The 24,018-nt window shown below is 48.0% G+C and overlaps 1 protein-coding gene across 2 annotated transcripts in view; it reads right to left on the bottom strand.

The window, feature by feature from the left end:
• map2k7 (mitogen-activated protein kinase kinase 7) overlaps positions 1–24,018 on the bottom strand; it is a 183,234-nt gene that overhangs the window by 106,743 nt on the left and 52,473 nt on the right. Inside the window, exon 2 of one of the 2 annotated variants that reach the window (XM_067973209.1) lies at positions 9,435–9,482. The exons of the other annotated variant lie outside the window; for it this stretch is intronic. Within the exon in view, the coding sequence (XP_067829310.1) occupies positions 9,435–9,482 (48 nt within the window). The remainder of the gene's footprint in view (positions 1–9,434; positions 9,483–24,018) is intronic. 2 annotated transcript variants of the gene reach the window in all.

The following is a 24,018-nucleotide window of genomic DNA, read 5'->3' as shown; positions in this document are numbered from 1 at the left end:
TACCTCGCCCTCTCTCTCTCCCCTCACACCTCGCCCTCTCTCTCCCCCCCTCACACCTCGCCTCTCTCTCTCCCCTCACACCTCGCCCTCTCTCTCCCCCCCTCACACCTCGCCCTCTCTCTCTCCCCCTCACACCTCGCCCTCTCTCTCCCCCCCTCACACCTCGCCCTCTCTCTCTCCCCTCACACCTCGCCCTCTCTCTCCCCCCTCACACCTCGCCCACACCTCCCCCTCCCCCACCCTCCACACACCTCACCCCTCTCACTCCCCCCTCACACCTCCCCCTCACCTCTCCCCTCACACCCCCTCACACCTCGCCCTCTCACTCCCCCCTCACCCCCTCACACCTCTCTCTCCCCCCTCACACCTCTCTCTCCCCCCCCTCACACCTCCCACCTCACACCCACACCTCTCACTCCCCCCCTCACACCTCTCTCTCTCCCCCCACACACCTCTCCTCTCTCCCCCCCTCACACCACTCCCTCTCACCCCCCCTCACACCTCTCTCTCCCCCCCCTCACACCACTCTCTCCCCCCTCACACCTCTCCCCTCACCCCACCCCCCCTCACACCTCTCTCTCCCCCCTCACACCTCTCTCTCCCCCCACACACACTCTCACCCCCCTCACACCTCACTCTCCCCCACACCCCACACTCTCCCCCCCCCCACACACCTCTCACTCACCCCCCTCACACCTCACTCTCCCCCTCACACCTCTCTCCCCCCTCACACCTCTCTCCCCCCTCACACCTCTCTCTCCCCCCCACACACACACACCCTCACCCCCTCACCCCCCTCACACCTCTCTCTCCCCCCTCACACCTCTCTCTCCCCCCTCACACCTCTCTCTCCCCCTCACACCTCTCTCTCCCCCCTCACACCTCTCTCTCCCCCCTCACACCTCTCTCTCCCCCTCACACCTCTCTCTCCCCCTCACACCTCTCTCCCCCCTCACACCTCTCTCTCCCCCCTCACACCTCTCTCTCCCCCCTCACACCTCTCTCTCCCCCTCACACCTCTCTCTCCCCCCTCACACCTCTCTCTCCCCCCTCACACCTCTCTCTCCCCCCTCACACCTCTCTCTCCCCCCTCACACCTCTCTCTCCCCCTCACACCTCTCTCTCCCCCCTCACACCTCTCTCTCCCCCCTCACACCTCTCTCCCCCCTCACACCTCTCTCTCCCCCCTCACACCTCTCTCTCTCCCCCTCACACCTCTCTCTCTCCCCCTCACACCTCTCTCTCTCCCCCTCACACCTCTCTCTCCCCCCCCTCACACCTCTCTCTCTCCCCCCCTCACACCTCTCTCTCTCCCCTCACACCTCTCTCTCCCCCTCACACCTCTCTCTCCCCCCTCACACCTCTCTCTCCCCCCTCACACCTCTCTCTCTCCCCCCCTCACACCTCTCTCTCTCCCCCTCACACCTCTCTCTCCCCCTCACACCTCTCTCTCCCCCCTCACACCTCTCTCTCCCCCCTCACACCTCTCTCTCTCCCCCCTCACACCTCTCTCTCCCCCTCACACCTCTCTCTCTCCCCCTCACACCTCTCTCTCCCCCCTCACACCTCTCTCTCTCCCCCCCTCACCTCTCTCTCTCTCCCCCCTCACACTCTCTCTCTCCCCCCTCACACCTCTCTCTCTCCCCCTCACACCTCTCTCTCTCCCCCCTCACACCTCTCTCTCTCCCCCCTCACCTCTCTCTCCCCCCTCACACCTCTCTCTCTCCCCCCTCACACCTCTCTCTCCCCCCTCACACCTCTCTCTCTCCCCCCCTCACACTCTCTCTCTCTCCCCCTCACACCTCTCTCTCTCCCCCCTCACCTCTCTCTCTCCCCCCTCACACCTCTCTCTCTCCCCCCTCACACCTCTCTCTCCCCCCTCACACCTCTCTCTCCCCCTCACACCCCTCTCTCTCCCCCCTCACACCTCTCTCTCCCCCCTCACACCTCTCTCTCCCCCCTCACACCTCTCTCTCTCTCTCCCCCTCACCTCTCTCCCCCCCCTCACACCTCTCTCTCTCTCTCCTCCTCACACCTCTCTCTCTCCCCCTCACACCTCTCTCTCTCCCCCCTCACACCTCGCCCTCTCTCTCCCCCCCCTCACACCTCGCCCTCTCTCTCTCCCCCCTCACCTCGCCCTCTCTCTCTCTCTCCCCCCTCACCTCGCCCTCTCTCTCTCCCCCTCACACCCCGCCCTCTCTCTCTCTCCCCCTCACACCCCGCCCTCTCTCTCTCCCCCCCCACACCTCGCCCTCTCTCTCCCCCCCCTCACACCTCGCCCTCTCTCTCTCTCCCCCTCACCTCGCCCTCTCTCTCTCTCCCCCTCACCTCGCCCTCTCTCTCTCTCCCCCTCACCTCGCCCTCTCTCTCTCTCCCCCTCACCTCGCCCTCTCTCTCTCTCCCCCTCACCTCGCCCTCTCTCTCTCTCCCCCTCACCTCGCCCTCTCTCTCTCTCCCCCCTCACCTCACCCTCTCTCTCTCTCTCCCCCCTCACCTCGCCCTCTCTCTCTCCCTCCCCCCTCACCTCACCCTCTCTCTCTCTCTCTCCCCCCTCACCTCGCCCTCTCTCTCTCCCCCCCTCACCTCGCCCTCTCTCTCTCTCCCCCCCTCACCTCGCCCTCTCTCTCTCTCCCCCCCTCACTTCGCCCACTCTCTCTCCCCCCTCACCTCCAATCCCCATCTTGACTCACATCTCTCGTCTCTTGCCTTTAGTCTCTCTTACCTCTAATCCCTAAAGTTACTCTCTCTCTCACCTCTAGTCTCTAACCTCACTCACACAAGTCTCTAAGCTCACACCTCTAGGATCTAACGTCATCCTCTGACTTCACCCTCCCTCTTGCATCTGGCCTCCCCCTCCCTCTTGCATCTGGCCTCCCCCTCCCGCCTCCGGCCTCACCATCTCCCCTCGAACCTCACCCTCTCCCAGGGACCCTGCTTCTGATCATTACCCAGTGACTCCTGCTGTAAAACACTTGTGCATGTGCATGTCCAAAAGTTGCATGTGGACAGCATTAGGCTCAGCCCCCAAGTCAACGAGCCTATCAGCACTAACTGGCTGGGGCGGCACATGAACAAGGCCTTAGCAACCAGCGTCAGCAAAGCACGCCACCAAATTACAGCACCTCCAGGAGGGAGAGGAAGAATATCGGAGAATACCGAGTGGGGAAAAAGAGTGAGAAGGAAGCCAAGTCACCAAAATGTTCAATAAAGTGGCCGATTGTGGCATTTGCTAGCCGCCACAGTTACTAATATCCATAATGTGTAAGCATATTAAACACTACAAACTCAAGTTTATTTTCAGCATCTAAGCACGGTTCTGAATTGCAGGGCTTTATTCCTGCAGGGTCCTGATATTCCCCGGCCCCTCTCCCCAAGATAGTTCACCAAGGGCACCAAGCTAGTAGCAGCGTTGCCAAGGTGCTCTGTGTTTTTCGAATAGACTCACAAATATTTGTTAAATGCTGTAAAGCTTGGAATTAATAAAAACTATAGGATGGAGGTGACAATGGCAGTGGGGAATGACATCACGCAGTCTGCAGGTCATTTTACAATATACAACACATACAAACCAGGACAAGTCTTCACCAATATCCACTGTATTGTAAAAGCTGAAAAGAAGATTATGAATATGAATAAAACTAGGCAAATTTATGATTTATTTTCCTATTTTCTAGTGCTTTTGAATATCTCAGTGACCATACAGGCAATATTAACATGATCTCTCTCGATTCAGACTGGCAGAACACATCCTGAGCCCTGCCAGTTAATGGAAGCAAGCCCAGGGCCAGGTTTAACTAAGAGCAAATGAAGGGAACACCCTTCACAGTGCAAAGTAACACCAGTTGACCAGGAAAATGGCACAAGAATTTCATGGACAGATGCAACAATAGATATATTGTTAAAGGAAGGAAGATCTTGCATTTAGTTAGCGCCTTTCACGACCTCGGGATGTCCCAAAGTGCTTTACAGCCAATGAAGTACTATTTTTTGGAAGAGTTGTAATGTGGGAAACGTGGCAGCCAATTTGCACACTGCAAGGTCCCACAATCAGCAGTGTGATAATGACCAGGTCGTCCGTGTTAGTGATAATGACCAGGTCGTCCGTGTTAGTGATAATGACCAGGTCGTCCGTGTTAGTGATAATGACCAGGTCGTCCGTGTTAGTGATAATGACCAGGTCGTCCGTGTTAGTGATAATGACCAGGTCGTCCGTGTTAGTGATAATGACCAGATCCTCTGTAATAGTGATAATGACCAGATCCTCTGTAATAGTGATAATGACCAGGTCGTCTGTAATAGTGATAATGACCAGGTCGTCCATGTTAGTGATAATGACCAGATCGTCTGTAATAGTGATAATGACCAGGTCGTCCGTGTTAGTGATAATGACCAGGTCGTCCGTGTTAGTGATAATGACCAGGTCGTCCGTGTTAGTGATAATGACCAGATCGTCTGTGTTAGCGATAATGACCAGATCGTCTGTGTTAGTGATAATGACCAGGTCGTCTGTAATAGTGATAATGACCAGGTCGTCCGTGTTAGCGATAATGACCAGATCGTCCGTGTTAGCGATAATGACCAGGTCGTCTGTAATAGTGATAATGACCAGGTCGTCTGTAATAGTGATAATGACCAGATCGTCCGTGTTAGTGATAATGACCAGGTCGTCTGTAATAGTGATAATGACCAGGTCGTCCGTGTTAGCGATAATGACCAGATCGTCCGTGTTAGCGATAATGACCAGGTCGTCTGTAATAGTGATAATGACCAGGTCGTCTGTAATAGTGATAATGACCAGATCGTCCGTGTTAGCGATAATGACCAGGTCGTCTGTGTTAGTGATAATGACCAGGTCGTCTGTAATAGTGATAATGACCAGATCGTCCGTGTTAGCGATCATGACCAGATCGTCTGTGTTAGTGATAATGACCAGATCGTCTGTGTTAGTGATAATGACCAGATCGTCTGTAATAGTGATAATGACCAGATCGTCTGTAATAGTGATAATGATCAGATCGTCCGTGTTAGCGATAATGACCAGATCGTCTGTGTTAGTGATAATGACCAGGTCGTCTGTAATAGTGATAATGACCAGATCGTCCGTGTTAGTGATAATGACCAGATCGTTCGTGTTAGCGATAATGACCAGATCGTCTGTAATAGTGATAATGACCAGATCATCTATAATAGTGATAATGACCAGATCGTCTGTAATGGTGATTATGACCAGATCGTCTGTGTTAGTGATAATGACCAGATCGTCTGTGTTAGTGATAATGACCAGGTTGTCTGTAATAGTGATAATGACCAGATCGTCCGTGTTAGCGATAATGACCAGGTCATCCGTGTTAGTGATAATGACCAGGTCGTCCGTGTTAGTGATAATGACCAGGTCGTCCGTGTTAGTGATAATGACCAGGTCGTCCGTGTTAGTGATAATGACCAGATCCTCTGTAATAGTGATAATGACCAGATCCTCTGTAATAGTGATAATGACCAGATCGTCCGTGTTAGTGATAATGACCAGATCGTCTGTGTTAGTGATAATGACCAGGTCGTCCGTGTTAGTGATAATGACCAGGTCGTCTGTGTTCGTGATAATGACCAGATCCTCTGTAATAGTGATAATGACCAGATCCTCTGTAATAGTGATAATGACCAGATCGTCTGTGTTAGTGATAATGACCAGGCCGTCCGTGTTAGTGATAATGACCAGGTCGTCTGTGTTAGTGATAATGACCAGGTCGTCCGTGTTAGTGATAATGACCAGGTCGTCCGTGTTAGTGATAATGACCAGGTCGTCTGTGTTGGAGATAATGACCAGATCGTCTGTGTTAGTGATAATGACCAGATCGTCTGTGTTAGCGATAATGACCAGATCGTCTGTGTTAATGATAATGACCAGGTCGTCCGTGTTAGTGATAATGACCAGATCGTCTGTGTTAGTGATAATGACCAGATCGTCTGTAATAGTGATAATGACCAGATCCTCTGTAATAGTGATAATGACCAGATCGTCTGTGTTAGTGATAATGACCAGGTCGTCCGTGTTAGTGATAATGACCAGGTCGTCCGTGTTAGTGATAATGACCAGGTCGTCTGTGTTAGTGATAATGACCAGGTCGTCCATGTTAGTGATAATGACCAGGTCGTCCGTGTTAGTGATAATGACCAGATCGTCTGTGTTAGTGATAATGACCAGGTCGTCTGTAATAGTGATAATGACCAGGTCGTCCGTGTTAGTGATAATGACCAGGTCGTCCGTGTTAGTGATAATGACCAGGTCGTCTGTGTTAGTGATAATGACCAGGTCGTCCATGTTAGTGATAATGACCAGGTCGTCCGTGTTAGTGATAATGACCAGATCGTCTGTGTTAGTGATAATGACCAGGTCGTCTGTAATAGTGATAATGACCAGGTCGTCCGTGTTAGCGATAATGACCAGATCGTCCGTGTTAGCGATAATGACCAGGTCGTCTGTAATAGTGATAATGACCAGGTCGTCTGTAATAGTGATAATGACCAGATCGTCCGTGTTAGTGATAATGACCAGGTCGTCTGTAATAGTGATAATGACCAGGTCGTCCGTGTTAGCGATAATGACCAGATCGTCCGTGTTAGCGATAATGACCAGGTCGTCTGTAATAGTGATAATGACCAGGTCGTCTGTAATAGTGATAATGACCAGATCGTCCGTGTTAGCGATAATGACCAGGTCGTCTGTGTTAGTGATAATGACCAGGTCGTCTGTAATAGTGATAATGACCAGATCGTCCGTGTTAGCGATAATGACCAGATCGTCTGTGTTAGTGATAATGACCAGATCGTCTGTGTTAGTGATAATGACCAGATCGTCTGTAATAGTGATAATGACCAGATCGTCTGTAATAGTGATAATGATCAGATCGTCCGTGTTAGCGATAATGACCAGATCGTCTGTGTTAGTGATAATGACCAGGTCGTCTGTAATAGTGATAATGACCAGATCGTCCGTGTTAGTGATAATGACCAGATCGTTCGTGTTAGCGATAATGACCAGATCGTCTGTAATAGTGATAATGACCAGATCATCTATAATAGTGATAATGACCAGATCGTCTGTAATGGTGATTATGACCAGATCGTCTGTGTTAGTGATAATGACCAGATCGTCTGTGTTAGTGATAATGACCAGGTTGTCTGTAATAGTGATAATGACCAGATCGTCCGTGTTAGCGATAATGACCAGGTCATCCGTGTTAGTGATAATGACCAGGTCGTCCGTGTTAGTGATAATGACCAGGTCGTCCGTGTTAGTGATAATGACCAGGTCGTCCGTGTTAGTGATAATGACCAGATCCTCTGTAATAGTGATAATGACCAGATCCTCTGTAATAGTGATAATGACCAGATCGTCCGTGTTAGTGATAATGACCAGATCGTCTGTGTTAGTGATAATGACCAGGTCGTCCGTGTTAGTGATAATGACCAGGTCGTCTGTGTTCGTGATAATGACCAGATCCTCTGTAATAGTGATAATGACCAGATCCTCTGTAATAGTGATAATGACCAGATCGTCTGTGTTAGTGATAATGACCAGGCCGTCCGTGTTAGTGATAATGACCAGGTCGTCTGTGTTAGTGATAATGACCAGGTCGTCCGTGTTAGTGATAATGACCAGGTCGTCCGTGTTAGTGATAATGACCAGGTCGTCTGTGTTGGAGATAATGACCAGATCGTCTGTGTTAGTGATAATGACCAGATCGTCTGTGTTAGCGATAATGACCAGATCGTCTGTGTTAATGATAATGACCAGGTCGTCCGTGTTAGTGATAATGACCAGATCGTCTGTGTTAGTGATAATGACCAGATCGTCTGTAATAGTGATAATGACCAGATCCTCTGTAATAGTGATAATGACCAGATCGTCTGTGTTAGTGATAATGACCAGGTCGTCCGTGTTAGTGATAATGACCAGGTCGTCCGTGTTAGTGATAATGACCAGGTCGTCTGTGTTAGTGATAATGACCAGGTCGTCCATGTTAGTGATAATGACCAGGTCGTCCGTGTTAGTGATAATGACCAGATCGTCTGTGTTAGTGATAATGACCAGGTCGTCTGTAATAGTGATAATGACCAGGTCGTCCGTGTTAGTGATAATGACCAGGTCGTCCGTGTTAGTGATAATGACCAGGTCGTCTGTGTTAGTGATAATGACCAGGTCGTCCATGTTAGTGATAATGACCAGGTCGTCCGTGTTAGTGATAATGACCAGATCGTCTGTGTTAGTGATAATGACCAGGTCGTCCGTGTTAGTGATAATGACCAGATCGTCTGTGTTAGTGATAATGACCAGGTCGTCCGTGTTAGTGATAATGACCAGATCGTCTGTAATAGTGATGTTGATTGAGGGATGATGTTAGTGATGTTATTGGCCAGGACGCTAGAAGAACTCCCTTGCTCTTCTTTGAATAGTGCAAATGAGACCTCAGTTTAATGTCTCATCTGAAAGACAGCATCGCCGACAGTGCAGTGCTCCTTCAGTACTGCATTGGGAGTGTCAGCCTAGATTTTGTGCTCAAGTCTCTGGAGTGGGACTTGAACCCACAACCTTCTGACTCAGAGGTGAGAGAGCTTCCACTGAGTCACAGCTTTCACTTATTAGCAAAATTCCTCTTCATATAGACTGTTTTTGGCAGGGGAAGGGGAGAATAGTTCTGTAATCAACACAGAATATGCATGTGATTTAGTTAATTGTTTGTTGACAAATTAAATAAAATGTTTAGCAGCCAGTCACTAGGATAAACAAGGTTGAGAAACGATGTCATGGCGACTGATCCAATCCATGAATGGGTGATTTTATTCCCAAGTATTGCATCTAGAAAATAGAACATTCATTCATAAATTTGCACATTTGTACATTTCTTTGCATTTTCAGGACAGAAGGATAACAGTGCCATTCATTCTATCTCTGTCATGCTATAGGATAAATTCCAAGACTGCATGCTGTGGTCATGCACAAGAGCAGCCATTCAAATAAGAACTACAGGTAACATGCGTCAGCCAGAAATCAGGCTCTCCAGTGTATGCTTGAGTGGTGAGTAAAAAATACTGGGAGGGAAATGAGTAAAGAGAGAAGGAGACAGGTAAATAAGAGAGGCAAAGAGAAATCACAGCAGGAGTCACAAAAAACAAGGAAAGGAGCAGAAGGCAGTGAACGAATGGAACAATGAAAAACAAGATGAGAGGGAAAGAGCAACAAAAATAAAGAGAGAAGAAAAAAATGAGGAAGAAGAATTGGAAGGAGGATAAATGTAGAAAAAGTGCAAGGAGAGAGAATTCCAAGAGTGGAAAGCAAAACAGCGTGGAGACTGAGAGTATAGACCAGCAAGTGGCAAAAGGGAGGAAAGAGAGAAAATTAAGTAGGTGCTTATGATAAATAAGAAATTTGGTACCTGCTCGTTGGGATGGAGCAGGAGCAGGGCTTAGAGTGATCACTATAACTGGATCAGGAAAAGGAAAATCGGATAAATCATAATATATCAAAACTCTGGCATAAACACAAAACAATTATTAACGGGTAAATTATATCCATTCAGGAATTAAATCAACAATGAAACTCAGGAGTTGAGTGACAGGCAGAAGACAAATGGGGTGGATTTACAGTCCTGAACTGTCTGAGCCACACAATACAGTACCTCACACCAGGACCCTCGCACAATACAGTACCTCACACCAGGACCCTCGCACAATACAGCACCTCACACCAGGACCCTCGCACAATACAGCACCTCACACCAGGACCCTCGCACAATACAGCACCTCACACCAGGACCCTCGCACAATACAGCACCTCACACCAGGACCCTCGCACAATACAGCACCTCACACCAGGACCCTCGCACAATACAGTACCTCACACCAGGACCCTCGCACAATACAGCACCTCACACCAGGACCCTCGCACAATACAGCACCTCACACCAGGACCCTCGCACAGTACAGCACCTCACACCAGGACCCTCGCACAATACAGCACCTCACACCAGGACCCTCGCACAATACAGCACCTCACACCAGGACCCTCGCACAATACAGCACCTCACACCAGGACCCTCGCACAATACAGCACCTCACACCAGGACCCTCGCACAATACAGCACCTCACACCAGGACCCTCGCACAGTGCAGCACCTCACACCAGGACCCTCGCACAGTACAGCACCTCACACCAGGACCCTCGCACAATACAGCACCTCACACCAGGACCCTCGCACAATACAGCACCTCACACCAGGACCCTCGCACAATACAGCACCTCACACCAGGACCCTCGCACAATACAGCACCTCACACCAGGACCCTCGCACAATACAGCACCTCACACCAGGACCCTCGCACAGTACAGCACCTCACACCAGGACCCTCGCACAATACAGCACCTCACACCAGGACCCTCGCACAGTACAGCACCTCACACCAGGACCCTCGCACAGTTCAGCACCTCACACCAGGACCCTCGCACAGTACAGCACCTCACACCAGGACCCTCGCACAATACAGCACCTCACACCAGGACCCTCGCACAGTGCAGCACCTCACACCAGGACCCTCGCACAATGCAGCACCTCACACCAGGACCCTCGCACAATACAGCACCTCACACCAGGACCCTCGCACAATACAGCACCTCACACCAGGACCCTCGCACAATACAGCACCTCACACCAGGACCCTCGCACAGTGCAGCACCTCACACCAGGACCCTCGCACAATACAGCACCTCACACCAGGACCCTCGCACAATACAGCACCTCACACCAGGACCCTCGCACAATACAGCACCTCACACCAGGACCCTCGCACAATACAGCACCTCACACCAGGACCCTCGCACAGTGCAGCACCTCACACTAGGACCCTCGCACAGTGTGGAAAACACACGGGAGAACACAGTCCTGCACCTCACAGCAGGCAGTGTAGAAAACCACTTGGAAGCAGAACAGGTCCCGATAACTGAACAACCTGCTCACCACAAGGCACCATCGCTGGGACGCTACATCTAGCCCTCTCAGCAATGGTCAGATTAGAGAAAGCACTCCCACAACTGCTGCTTAATTCCTTTATTGCAGAATGTGACACCAAGTTCATTTTAAATACAATACAAGATGCCAGCTCATTTAAAAACAAGTTCACTAGATTGATTCCTGGGATGAGAGGGTTGTCCTATGAGGAGAGATTGAATAGAATGGGCCTATACTCTCTGGAGTTCAGAAGAATGAGAGGTGATCTCATTGAAACATATAAGATTCGGAGGGGGCTTGACAGGGTAGATGCTGAGAGATTGTTTCCCCTGGATAGAGAGTCTTGAACTAGGGGGCATAGTCTCAGGATAAGGGGTCGGCCATCCTTCACTCAGAGGGTGGTGAACCTGTGGAATTCTCTACTCCAGAGGGCTGTGGATGATCAATCATTGAGTATATTCAATACTGAGATTGATGGATATGTGGACTCGAAGGGAATCAAGGGATATGGAGATTGGGCGGGAAAGTGGAGTTGAGGTCGAAGATCAGCCATGATCTTATTGAATGGCGGAGCAGGCTCGAGGGGCCGTATGGCCTACTCCTGCTCCTATTTCTTTTGTTAAAAAACAATCCATTTGCTGCACACTTCCATAACAACAAATAATTAAATATTCCTCCACAAAATGTGTTTATTTATCAGGTTCCACATGTACACTGACACTCAGCTCTACCTCACCACCACCTCCCTCGACCCCTCCACTGTCTCTGATTTGTCACATTGTTTGTCCGACATCCAGTGCTGGATGAGCAAAAATTTCCTCCAACTAAATATTGGGAAGACTGAAGCCATTGTCTTCGGTTCCCGTCACAAACTCCATTCCCTCGTCACCGACTCCATCCCTCTCCCTGGCCACTGTGTCTGAGGCTGAACCACACCGTTCGCAATCATGGTGTCCTATTTAACCCTGAGATGAGCTTCCAACCCCATATCCGCTCCATCACCAAGACCGCCTACTTCCACCTCCATAACATCGCCCGTCTCTGCCTCTCCCTCAGCTCATCTGCTGCTGAAACCCTCATCCATGCCTTTGTTACCTCTAGACTCCACTATTCCAGTGTTCTCCTGGCTGGCCTCCCATCTTCCACCCTCCATAAATTTGAGCTCATCCAAATCTCTGCTGCCCGTATCCTAACTCGCACCAAGTCCCATTCACCCATCACCCCTGTGCTCCCGATCCGGGAACGCCTCGATTTTAGAATTCTCATCCTTGTTTTCAAATCCCTCCATGGCCTCGCCTCTCCCTATCTCTGTAACCTCCTCCAGCCCTACAACCCTCCGAGATCTCTGTGCTCCTCCAATTCTTGCCTCTTGCACATCCCCGATTTTAATGGCTCCACAATTGGCGGCCGTACCTTCAGCTGCCTAGGCCCTAAGCTCTGGAATTTCCTCCCTAAACCTCTCCGCCTCTCTCTCCTTCTTTAAGATGCTCCTTAAACACTACCTCTTTGACCAAGCTTTTGGTCACCTGTGCTAATATCCCCTTATATGGCTTGGATTCAAATTTTGTTTGATAATCGCTCCTGTGAAGCACCTTGGGATGTTTTACTATATTAAATGCAAGTAGTTGTTGTTGGAGGTTTGGAACTTGATTCAGAAGTAAAGAAATCACTGCATAATTCCATTAAAACTGGTTGCTTATTTTTATTATTAATTTTATACAAATGTTGTCCCCTGATGTTTAAACATATGTAAATAGAGGACATGTAATGGAAGAGTGAGAAACAAAAAGGATGTGGCATGCAATGAATGCTGCACTCGAACAGCTCCTTATCCTTACTGCCAGTCAGCACACGTCTCTGTAATACCTACACACACAGATAAATACACACACACACACATACTCAAACACATGTACACCTACTCACACACAGGTAAATACACACACACACACACATACTCAAACACATGTACACCTACTCACACACAGGTAAATACACACACACACACACACACACACACATACTCAAACACATGTACACCTACTCACACACAGGTAAATACACACACACACACACACACACATACTCAAACACATGTACACCTACTCACACACAGGTAAATACACACACACACACCTACAGACACAGATAAAAACACACCTACACAAAGATAAATACACATGCACAGATAAATAAATACTCACACACACCTACACACACATATACACGCATACAGCTACACGCAAACAGATAAACACACACAAATACATACACCTACACGCAGATATATATACACACATTCAAGTACGCAGATCAAAACACATACACGCAGCTAAAAACAGACATACACCACAAGCACAGAGAAACACACACAAATATCTAAATACACACACCTACATGCACACAAATAAATGCACAAACCTACATGCACACAGATTAAATACAACAAACACCTACACGCACACACATAAAAACATACATACACACCTACAAGCATACAGATAAATAAATACACATACACGCACACAGATAAATACACACACACTTACAGACACACTTCACGAGGGAGGGAGGGTTAAACATGGTAATTATAGGCCAATCAGTCTAACGTCTTGTGCGAAAACTACTAGGAACCATTGTCAAGGACAAAATTAATCACTTGGAGAAGCATTGGTTAATAAGGGACAGCCAGCATGGATTTATTAAAGGCAAATCATGCCTGACTAACCTGATTGAGTTCTTTGATGAAGTAACAGAGAGGCAGTATGTTGTATATATGGACTTTCAAAAGGCATTTGATAAAAACCGCGTAACAGACTTACTCGGAAAACAGAAGCCCGTGGTATTGAAGGGATGTCGGTAACTTGGGTACGTGATTGGCTAAAGGATAGGAGGCAGAGAGTAGTGGTGAACGGTTGTTTTTCTGATTGGAGGGAAGTATACAGTGGGGTCACCCAGGGGTCGGTATTAGGACCATTGCTTTTCTTGTTATATATAAATGACCTGGACTTGGGTACAGGGAGTACAATTTCAAAGTTTGTGGATGATACAAAGCTTGCCAACGCAGTAAATAGCAAGGAAGATAATAGCAAACTTCAGGAGGACAGAGACAGACTGGTGAAATGGGCACACATGGCAGATGCAATTTAATGTGGATCAGTGTGAAGTGATGCACTTTGGGAGGAACAACATGGAGAGGCTGTATAATTTATATGGGACTATTTTGAGGGGGAGCAAAAGCAGAGCGACCTGGGGGGGCATATTCACAAATCATTGAAGGTGGCAGGGTAAGTTGATAAAGCGGTTCAGAAAGTTTATGGGATACTTGACTTTGTAAATAGGGGCATTGAATACAAAAGCAAGGAAGTTATGCTAAACCTTTACAAATCACTGGTTAGGCCTCAGCTGGAGTACTGTGTACAACTCTGGGCACCACACTTTAGGAAGGATGTCAAGGCCTTAGGGAGGGTGCAGAGGAGGTTTATCAGGGTGATACCAGGGATGAGGGACTTCAGTTATGTGGTGAGATTGGAGAAGCTGGGATTGTCCTCCTTAGAGCAGAGAAGGTTAAGGGGAGACCCTTGGAGGTATTAAATAGAAGTATTAAAAATGATGTGGGGTTTTGATGGAGCAAATAAGGAGAATCTGTTTCCTCTGGCAAGTGGGTCAGTAACCAGAGGTCACAGATTTAAAATGATTGACTAAAGGACTAGAGAGGTAACGAGGAGAATTTTTTTCACACAGATGGTTGTAATGATCTGGAACGCACTACCTGAAAGGGTGGTGGAAGCAGATTCCATAGGAACTTTCAAAAAGCAATTGGACATGTACTTGAAGAGGACTAATTTACAGGGATATGGGGGCAAAAACTGGGGTGAGGATAGTCCTTTCAAAGAGCCAGCACAGGAACGACAGGCCTCCTCCTGCACTGTAAGATTCTATGATTCACACACATACACCTACATGCACACTGATAAATACACACAAGTACACAGATAAATACACATACGTCTACACGCACATTGATAAATATACACACAGATAAATACACACACATAAACTAGCAAACACATAAATTGGGGCTTTTTTGTTTGAACAACACAGACTATACGACAATATGATAGAAGTGTTTATAATTATGAAAGGATGGGGACAGGATGGATAGAAGCAAACTGTTTCCAGTAGTTCGGGGTCAAAAATTAGGTGCAGATGAACATCTTTACAGAGCTGTGAGGCTTAGAATTCACTTCCAGTGTTAGTGGTTGTAAGAAAAGTATAATACAAGCTTTCTAGGGAAAAGCGTGATCAGTTTTCCCTGTGAACAAAAGCTTTCTGTTCATCGAGCTTTTGCTTACCTTGTGCAGAGAGGGCCCGTTGAGTAATGAGCGTCCTGTGTCATTCTTACCTCATTTGCATAAGATGGGTAAAGGGAGTTGTCTTTAGTTTCAATATGTTTTGGGCAAAGATAAGTGTTCTTGATAACTCGGAGACAACTAATCATATGGGAGGCATGATGTCAGATGTGTGTCATCTGGAATTTAAGGGCAGCAGGCACATGGGAACAACACACCTGCACGTTCCCCTCCAAGTCACACACCATCCCGACTTAGAAATATATCACCGTTCCTTCATCGTCGCTGGGTCAAAATCCTGGAACTCCCTTCCTAACAGCACTGTGGGAGAACTGTCACCACATGGACTGCAGCGGTTCAAGAAGGCGGCTCACCACCACCTTCTCGAGGGCAATTAGGGATGGGCAATAAATGCCGGCCTCGCCAGCGACGCCCACATCCCATGAACGAATTTAAAAATAGTAAAGCGGATGGCAGATTCATAAAACATGCACGATGATTGATGGGAGGCCCCATATAGAGCTAATATGTTAAAAAATGTACATAAGACATCTCCGTATTGATGAGAACGTTCTCGGAGTGAGGCTGGACTGCTTAACTAATATCAAAGACCTTCGAGAGATGTACCTCGAAGCTCTGAACGGTGATATACTTTGCAGGTCGTATCTTTAATTGCATCCTTGTACTTTCACAGTGGTTAAGGCAGAAACTACGTCAACATTCAAGATTAGATTGGATAGATGGCTTAAAGAAAAGGGGTTGAACGATATGGCAACAGGGTAGATGTGATTCTAACTATTTGCTCATGTGGAGAGTTAATGCCAACACTGACTTGACTGGGTAGAATGGCCTCCATCTGTGTTGTAAATTCTATGTATGTACTAAATTCACAGTAATACACACAAGCACCTTTACTCTAATATGTATACACACACACACACAATCAAGCACACTCTTGCACACTAATACACACATACCTATAAGCACAAAGATAAATATACACACGCATACACCTACACAGCCAGATAATTACACACACGTGCGCACAGATAAATACACACAAATCTACATGCACACAGATTATTACACACATACGCCTACACATGCAGATAAATGCACAAATACATGCACAGACAAATGCGCACACATACACGTACACACAGACAAATGCAGACACAGACAAATGCAGACAGACAAATGCACAAACAGACAAATGCACAAACAGACAACTGCACACACAGACAACTGCACACACAGACAACTGCACACACAGACAACTGCACAAAGATTCATAGACTCTTGTAGCACAGAAGGTGGTCATTCGGCCCGTCGTGCCTGTGCCGGCTCTTTGAAAGAGCTGTCGCATTTAGTCCCACACTCCAGCTTTTTCCCCATAACCTTGCAAATTAGTACTCTTTACATATGTCATTTGCCATTTGAAAGTTCCTATGGAATCTGATTTCTCCACCCTTTCAGGTAGTGCCTTCTCAGGTGGATGTAAAAGATCCAATGGCACTATTCGAAGAAGAGCAAGGCAGTTCTGCCTGGTGTGCGAGCCAATATTTATCCCTCAACCTCACTAAAAACAGATTATCTGGTCATTATCACATTGCTGTTTGTGGGACCTTGCTGTGCACAAATGGGCTGCCGCATTTCCTACATTACAACAGTGGCCACACTTCAAAAAAAAAGTACTTTATTGGCTGTAAAGCGCTTTGGGATGACCTGAGGTCGTGAAAGGCAACAAATAAATGCAAGTCTTTCTTTCTTTTTGTAAATACACATGCACGCGCAGATAAATACATACACATATACATCTACACACACTCAGCTGAATACACACATATACCGACACAGAGATAAATACGCATACACCTACACACACACACACATTACACACGTGCACACACACACAGATAAATACAGACACAATACATAAACCTACATCTGTGTGCGTGTGGGTGTATGTGTCTGTATTTATCTGTGTGCATGCAGGTATACATTTATCGGTGTGTGTAGGTATATGTGTGTATGTTTATCTGTGTGAGTGAAGCTGCACACATACACATAGGTAAATGCACAGAAATTCACACATACACCAACAAGCACACAGATATACACACATATACCTAACATGCACAGATCAATACATAAACACAGAGAAATACACCCAGATAAACATACACACAGACGGATAAATACACCCCCCCCCCGACAATAAATACATACACACACACCAACACACACACAAATAAATACACACAAGTACAGATAATTACACACACATATACCTACACACACAGAGAGATACACAGATCAATACACACACCCACAGATAAACATATACACGCCCGCACAAAGCTTACTACGTGCACACAACTAAATACACACACAGATCTATACACACGGGTACACATACACGCAGATAAACACATGCATACAAATAAATACACACAAGTACACAGATAAATACACACATACCTGCACACACAAATAAACACATACACGTACACGCACACAGATAAATATAAGGCTTACAGGAAAGTATGACAACTTCAAGATTAAATTGGATAGAAGGTTTAAGGAAAAGGGTATGAAGGATATGGGAACACGGCGGTAAATGTGATTATCACTATTTGCTCGTGTGGAGAGACAATGCCAACGCTCACTGACTGGATGGAATGGCCTGTATTCATGTTATAACCTCTATGTATACACTAAATTCGCAGTAAGACATGCACATACCCACACAAATTCACACCAACAAGCACACCCCTGCACACTAATACACACACACCTATGTGCACACTAATCACATGCACAAATATACCTACACACTAACGCACACACATAAATGCACAATATACACACCAGTACAAACGCACTAATATTCACACACACACACACACACACACACCCCTTTTCTTTACAGCCCAAACGATTTTCTTATTGCATCCTTCGAAAAACAACTTATTCTGCAGTCACTAAACTGTAGTAACCAATCAAAACTATTCTGTCAACGGACTACACCAGATAGTCATTATTTCCAGAATATCAGAAGCAACAACATATTATTATATATATTACAGGTGAAAGTAAGGCAGTAATCACTAGAGATATAAAGGACATAAATAAGACACAAAAACTTTAAAGATGCATCGTGATGGGACTTCTGTTTTGTGAGATGGTATGTGAGCCGGTGAGCCGTTGTGTTGATGTTTGGGTGTGAGCCGGTGCTCGGGTGTGTTGATGTTTGGGTGTGAGCCGTTGTGTTGATGTTTGGGTGTGAGCCGTTGTGTTGATGTTTGGGTGTGAGCCGTTGTGTTGATGTTTGGGTGTGAGCCGGGTGTGTTGATGTTTGGGTGTGAGCCGGTGTGTGTTGATGTTTGGGTGTGAGCCGTTGTGTTGATGTTTGGGTGTGAGCCGTTGTGTTGATGTTTGGGTGTGAGCCGGGTGTGTTGATGTTTGGGTGTGAGCCGGTGTGTGTTGATGTTTGGGTGTGAGCCGTTGTGTTGATGTTTGGGTGTGAGCCGTTGTGTTGATGTTTGGGTGTGAGCCGTTGTGTTGATGTTTGGGTGTGAGCCGTTGTGTTGATGTTTGGGTGTGAGCCGTTGTGTTGATGTTTGGGTGTGAGCCGGCGTGTTGATGTTTGGGTGTGAGCCGGTGCTCGGGTGTGTTGATGTTTGGGTGTGAGCCGTTGTGTTGATGTTTGGGTGTGAGCCGTTGTGTTGATGTTTGGGTGTGAGCCGGTGCTCGGGTGTGTTGATGTTTGGGTGTGAGCCGGTGCTCGGGTGTGTTGATGTTTGGGTGTGAGCCGTTGTGTTGATGTTTGGGTGTGAGCCGTTGTGTTGATGTTTGGGTGTGAGCCGTTGTGTTGATGTTTGGGTGTGAGCCGTTGTGTTGATGTTTGGGTGTGAGCCGGGTGTGTTGATGTTTGGGTGTGAGCCGGGTGTGTTGATGTTTGGGTGTGAGCCGTTGTGTTGATGTTTGGGTGTGAGCCGGGTGTGTTGATGTTTGGGTGTGAGCCGGGTGTGTTGATGTTTGGGTGTGAGCCGGTGTGTTGATGTTTGGGTGTGAGCCGGTGCTCGGGTGTGTTGATGTTTGGGTGTGAGCCGTTGTGTTGATGTTTGGGTGTGAGCCGGTGCTCGGGTGTGTTGATGTTTGGGTGTGAGCCGTTGTGTTGATGTTTGGGTGTGAGCCGTTGTGTTGATGTTTGGGTGTGAGCCGGTGTGTTGATGTTTGGGTGTGAGCCGTTGTGTTGATGTTTGGGTGTGAGCCGGTGCTCGGGTGTGTTGATGTTTGGGTGTGAGCCGTTGTGTTGATGTTTGGGTGTGAGCCGGTGCTCGGGTGTGTTGATGTTTGGGTGTGAGCCGGTGCTCGGTTGTGTTGATAAGAACATAAGAAATTGGAGCAGGAGTAGGCCAATCGGCCCCTCGAGCCTGCTCCGCCATTCAATAAGATCATGGCTGATCTGATCCCAACCACAAATCTAAAGAACACAAGAAGTCGGAGCAGGACCCGGCCACATAGCCCCTGGGCCCTCTCCGCCACCCACAGGGCATTGACCGATCCGATGTTTGGGTGTGAGCCGGTGCTCGGGTGTGTTGATGTTTGGGTGTGAGCCGTTGTGTTGATGTTTGGGTGTGAGCCGGTGCTCGGGTGTGTTGATGTTTGGGTGTGAGCCGGTGTGTTGATGTTTGGGTGTGAGCCGTTGTGTTGATGTTTGGGTGTGAGCCGTTGTGTTGATGTTTGGGTGTGAGCCGTTGTGTTGATGTTTGGGTGTGAGCCGTTGTGTTGATGTTTGGGTGTGAGCCGGTGTGTTGATGTTTGGGTGTGAGCCGGTGTGTTGATGTTTGGGTGTGAGCTGTTGTGTTGATGTTTGGGTGTGAGCCGGTGCTCGGGTGTGTTGATGTTTGGGTGTGAGCCGTTGTGTTGATGTTTGGGTGTGAGCCGTTGTGTTGATGTTTGGGTGTGAGCCGTTGTGTTGATGTTTGGGTGTGAGCCGGTGCTCGGGTGTGTTGATGTTTGGGTGTGAGCCGGTGCTCGGGTGTGTTGATGTTTGGGTGTGAGCCGGTGCTCGGGTGTGTTGATGTTTGGGTGTGAGCCGGTGCTCGGTTGTGTTGATGTTTGGGTGTGAGCCGTTGTGTTGATGTTTGGGTGTGAGCCGGTGCTCGGGTGTGTTGATGTTTGGGTGTGAGCCGGTGCTCGGTTGTGTTGATGTTTGGGTGTGAACCTCGCAGTTGAAGGCTGAGGCTGGGTTGTATACTATCCCTGTACCATGATCGCTGATCGCTGCATGGAGCTGGAGTGAATGCACCTCCTGATAGTACCACCCAGACCACAAACACAGCAGATGTGATTAGTGGGAGACAACAAACTGGGGGCACGGAAATCAGGCTCAGCAGAGAAGCAAATTCTTACTTTCTATCCTTGAAAAATCCGTTGCCTTTTACAGAATTTTAGTAACAACTTTCCTTTACTCTCTCATCCTGTTCAAAATGTTTCCTCAGTGGAGACACAATTGCTGAGAACACTTGGGTGAAGTATTGGAGGGCAACCAGTACTCGGGGAAGTATATCTCAGCAAGGAGTCAACATCTTCAGGAAAGAAGGAGGCAAAAACTGGCAGAGAGAAGTGACGAGAGGACAAGGGAAGTTTTTTAAATTGCCAGCACTGGAGTGAAGGTTTCTGGCCTTAATGGCTGAAATTCTCAGAACAAGTTAGATTTGGTGAGGATCAGATTTAAATATAACTTTCTGAAACGTCCCACATTTTGTTGGGAAGGGGTTAGGGAGTTGGTCCCTTTAATTAGTTATAATTTATACTTTACTGTAATGACTTACTTTTGAAGAAGCAGACACCATGTGGCAGGGCTGGTTCAGCGTGCCTGTCAGACCACAGCCTTTGGTCCCAGCACATCCACAAGGCCGACTAACAGCTTCAGAAGCAAATACACAACCTTTAGTATTGGATCAGGAGGACAGGTTTTTAAAACCCAGCATTACCACCAGCTAGTCACTACTTCCCAGGATACCTCTTTTTCTCTCCTGGTGCTAGCAATGTATTACAGACATGATGTGTAATCACTCCTGACATCCATCTGTTACCCATATAGAAGAATCAGAGAATACTGGCTGCTTCGAACCTACCCTAACATTTTCTCATTCGTTTCTGCTTGTCTCAAAGTTCTGTGTTCTTCTTCATTTTGATTTCTTCCTTTTTCAGATTGTGTTTTCTATCCTCTCACCCAGTCTCACTCCATCCTACTTTACATTCCCTTATGTGGCTGACTGACTCCAAGTTCACATCATCAAGATTGCTTTCAGCATTCAAGGCTGTGCATCAGATATCCATCTCCCCGATTCACTGAATCCCTGCGGCTCTGCTTCTCTCAGACGACTAGATTCACAATCACAGGAGGTCTCTGCCTTGCTGATATCCTGCTCTAGTCGGTCACATTCTGCTTTACCTGATCTGGTCTCCAATATCTGAAGCCACTGAATGCTGCTCGAAGGTGTCATCTCTGCAATCCCAGTGCTCTGCGGCACATCAGTTTCAGGCTTGCACATTCTTTGATAGCAGGAGTAGTGACATGCAGCCTTTCTTAAAACAGGTGCAGGATCATAGAATCATAGAAAGGTTACAGCGTGGAAGGAGGCCATTCGGCCCATCGAGTCCATGCCAGCTCTCTCCAAGAGCAATCCAGCTAGTCCCACTCCCCCACCCTTTCCCCGTAGCCCTGCAAATTTTTTCCTTTCAAGTACTTATCCAGTTCCCTTTTGAAGGCCATGATTAAATCTGCCTCCACCCCCTCCCCCGCCCCAGATCTTAACCACTCACTGTGTAAAAAAAAGTTTTTTCCTCATGTCAGCTTTGGTTCTTTTGCCAATCACCTTAAATCTACGACCTCTGGTTCTTGACCCTTCTGCCAATTTTTTTTTATTCGTTCATGGGATGTGGGCGTCGCTGGCAAGGCCAGCATTTATTGCCCATCCCTAATTGCCCTTGAGAAGGTGGTGGTGAGCTGCCTTCTTGAACCGCTGCAGTCTGTGTGGGGAAGGTTCTCCCACAGTGCTGTTAGGAAGGGATTTCCAGGATTTTGACCCAGCGACGATGAAGGAACGGCGATACATTTCCAAGTCGGGATGGTGTGTGACTTGGAGGGGAACGTGCAGGTGGTGTTGTTCCCATGTGCCTGCTGCCCTTGTCCTTCTAGGTGGTAGAGGTCGCGGGTTTGGGAGGTGCTGTCGAAGAAGCATTGGCGAGTTGCTGCAGTGCATCCAGTGGATGGTACACACTGCAGCCACAGTGCGCCGGTGGTGAAGGGAGTGAATGTTTAGGGTGGTGGATGGGGTGCCAATCAAGCGGGCTGCTTTATCTTGGATGGTGTCGAGCTTCTTGAGTGTTGTTCGAGCTGCACTCATCCAGGCAAGTGGAGAGTATTCCATCACACTGCTGACTTGTGCCTTGTAGATGGTGGAAAGGCTTTGGGGAGGCAGGAGGTGAGTCACTCGCCGCAGAATACCCAGCCTCTGACCTGCTCTCGTAGCCACAGTATTTATATGGCTGGTCCAGTTAAGTTTCTGGTCAATGGTAACCCCCAGGATGTTGATGGTGGGGGATTCGGCAATGGTAATGCCGTTGAATGTCAAGGGGAGGTGACTCTCTCTTGTTGGAGATGGTCATTGCCTGGCACGAATGTTACTTGCCACTTATCAGCCCAAGCCTGGATGTTGTCCAAGTCTTGCTGCATGCGGGCACGGACAGCTTCATTATTTGAGGGGTTGCGAATGGAACTGAACACTGTGCAATCATCAGCGAACATCCCCATTTCTGACTTTATGATGGAGGGAAGGTCATTGATGAAGCAGCTGAAGATGGTTGGGCCTAGGACACTGCACTGAGGAACTCCTGCAGCAATGTCCTGGGGCTGAGATGATTGGCCGCCAACAACCACTACCATCTTCCTTTGTGCTAGGTATGACTCCAGCCACTGGAGAGTTTTCCCCTGATTCTCATTGACTTCAATTTTACTCGGGCTCCGTGGTGCCACATTCGGTCAAATGCTGCCTTGATGTCAAGTGCAGTCACTCTCACCTCACCTCTGGAATTCAGCTCTTTTGTCCATGTTTGGACCAAGGCTGTAATGAGTTCTTGAGATGAGTGGTCCTGGCGGAACCCAAACTGAGCATCGGTGAGCTGGTTATTGGTGAGTAAGTGCCGCTTGATAGCACTGTCGACGACACCTTCCATCACTTTGCTGATGATAGAGAGTAGACTGATGGGGCGGTAATTGGCCGGATTGGATTTGTCCTGCTTTTTGTGGACAGGACATACCTGGGCAATTTTCCACATTGTCGGGTATATGCCAGTGTTGTCGCTGTACTGGAACAGCTTGGCCAGAGGCGCAGCTGGTTCTGTAGCACAAGTCTTCAGCACTACAGCCGGGATGTTGTCGGGGCCCATAGCCTTTGCTGTATCCAGTGCACTGAGCCATTTCTGATAACATGTGGAGTGAATCGAATTGGCTGAAGACTGGCTTCTGTGATGGTGGGGAAATCGGGAGGAGGCCGAGATGGATCATCCACTCGGCACTTCTGGCTGAAGATGGTTGCAAACGCTTCAGCCTTGTCTTGTGCACTCACGTGCTGGACTCCGCCATC

This window comes from Heptranchias perlo, chromosome 37, assembly GCF_035084215.1.
Source record: "Heptranchias perlo isolate sHepPer1 chromosome 37, sHepPer1.hap1, whole genome shotgun sequence".
NCBI lineage: Eukaryota > Metazoa > Chordata > Chondrichthyes > Hexanchiformes > Hexanchidae > Heptranchias > Heptranchias perlo.
The sequence above is the reverse complement of the archived record's forward strand: the minus strand, read 5'-3'. Positions and strand labels throughout refer to the sequence as shown.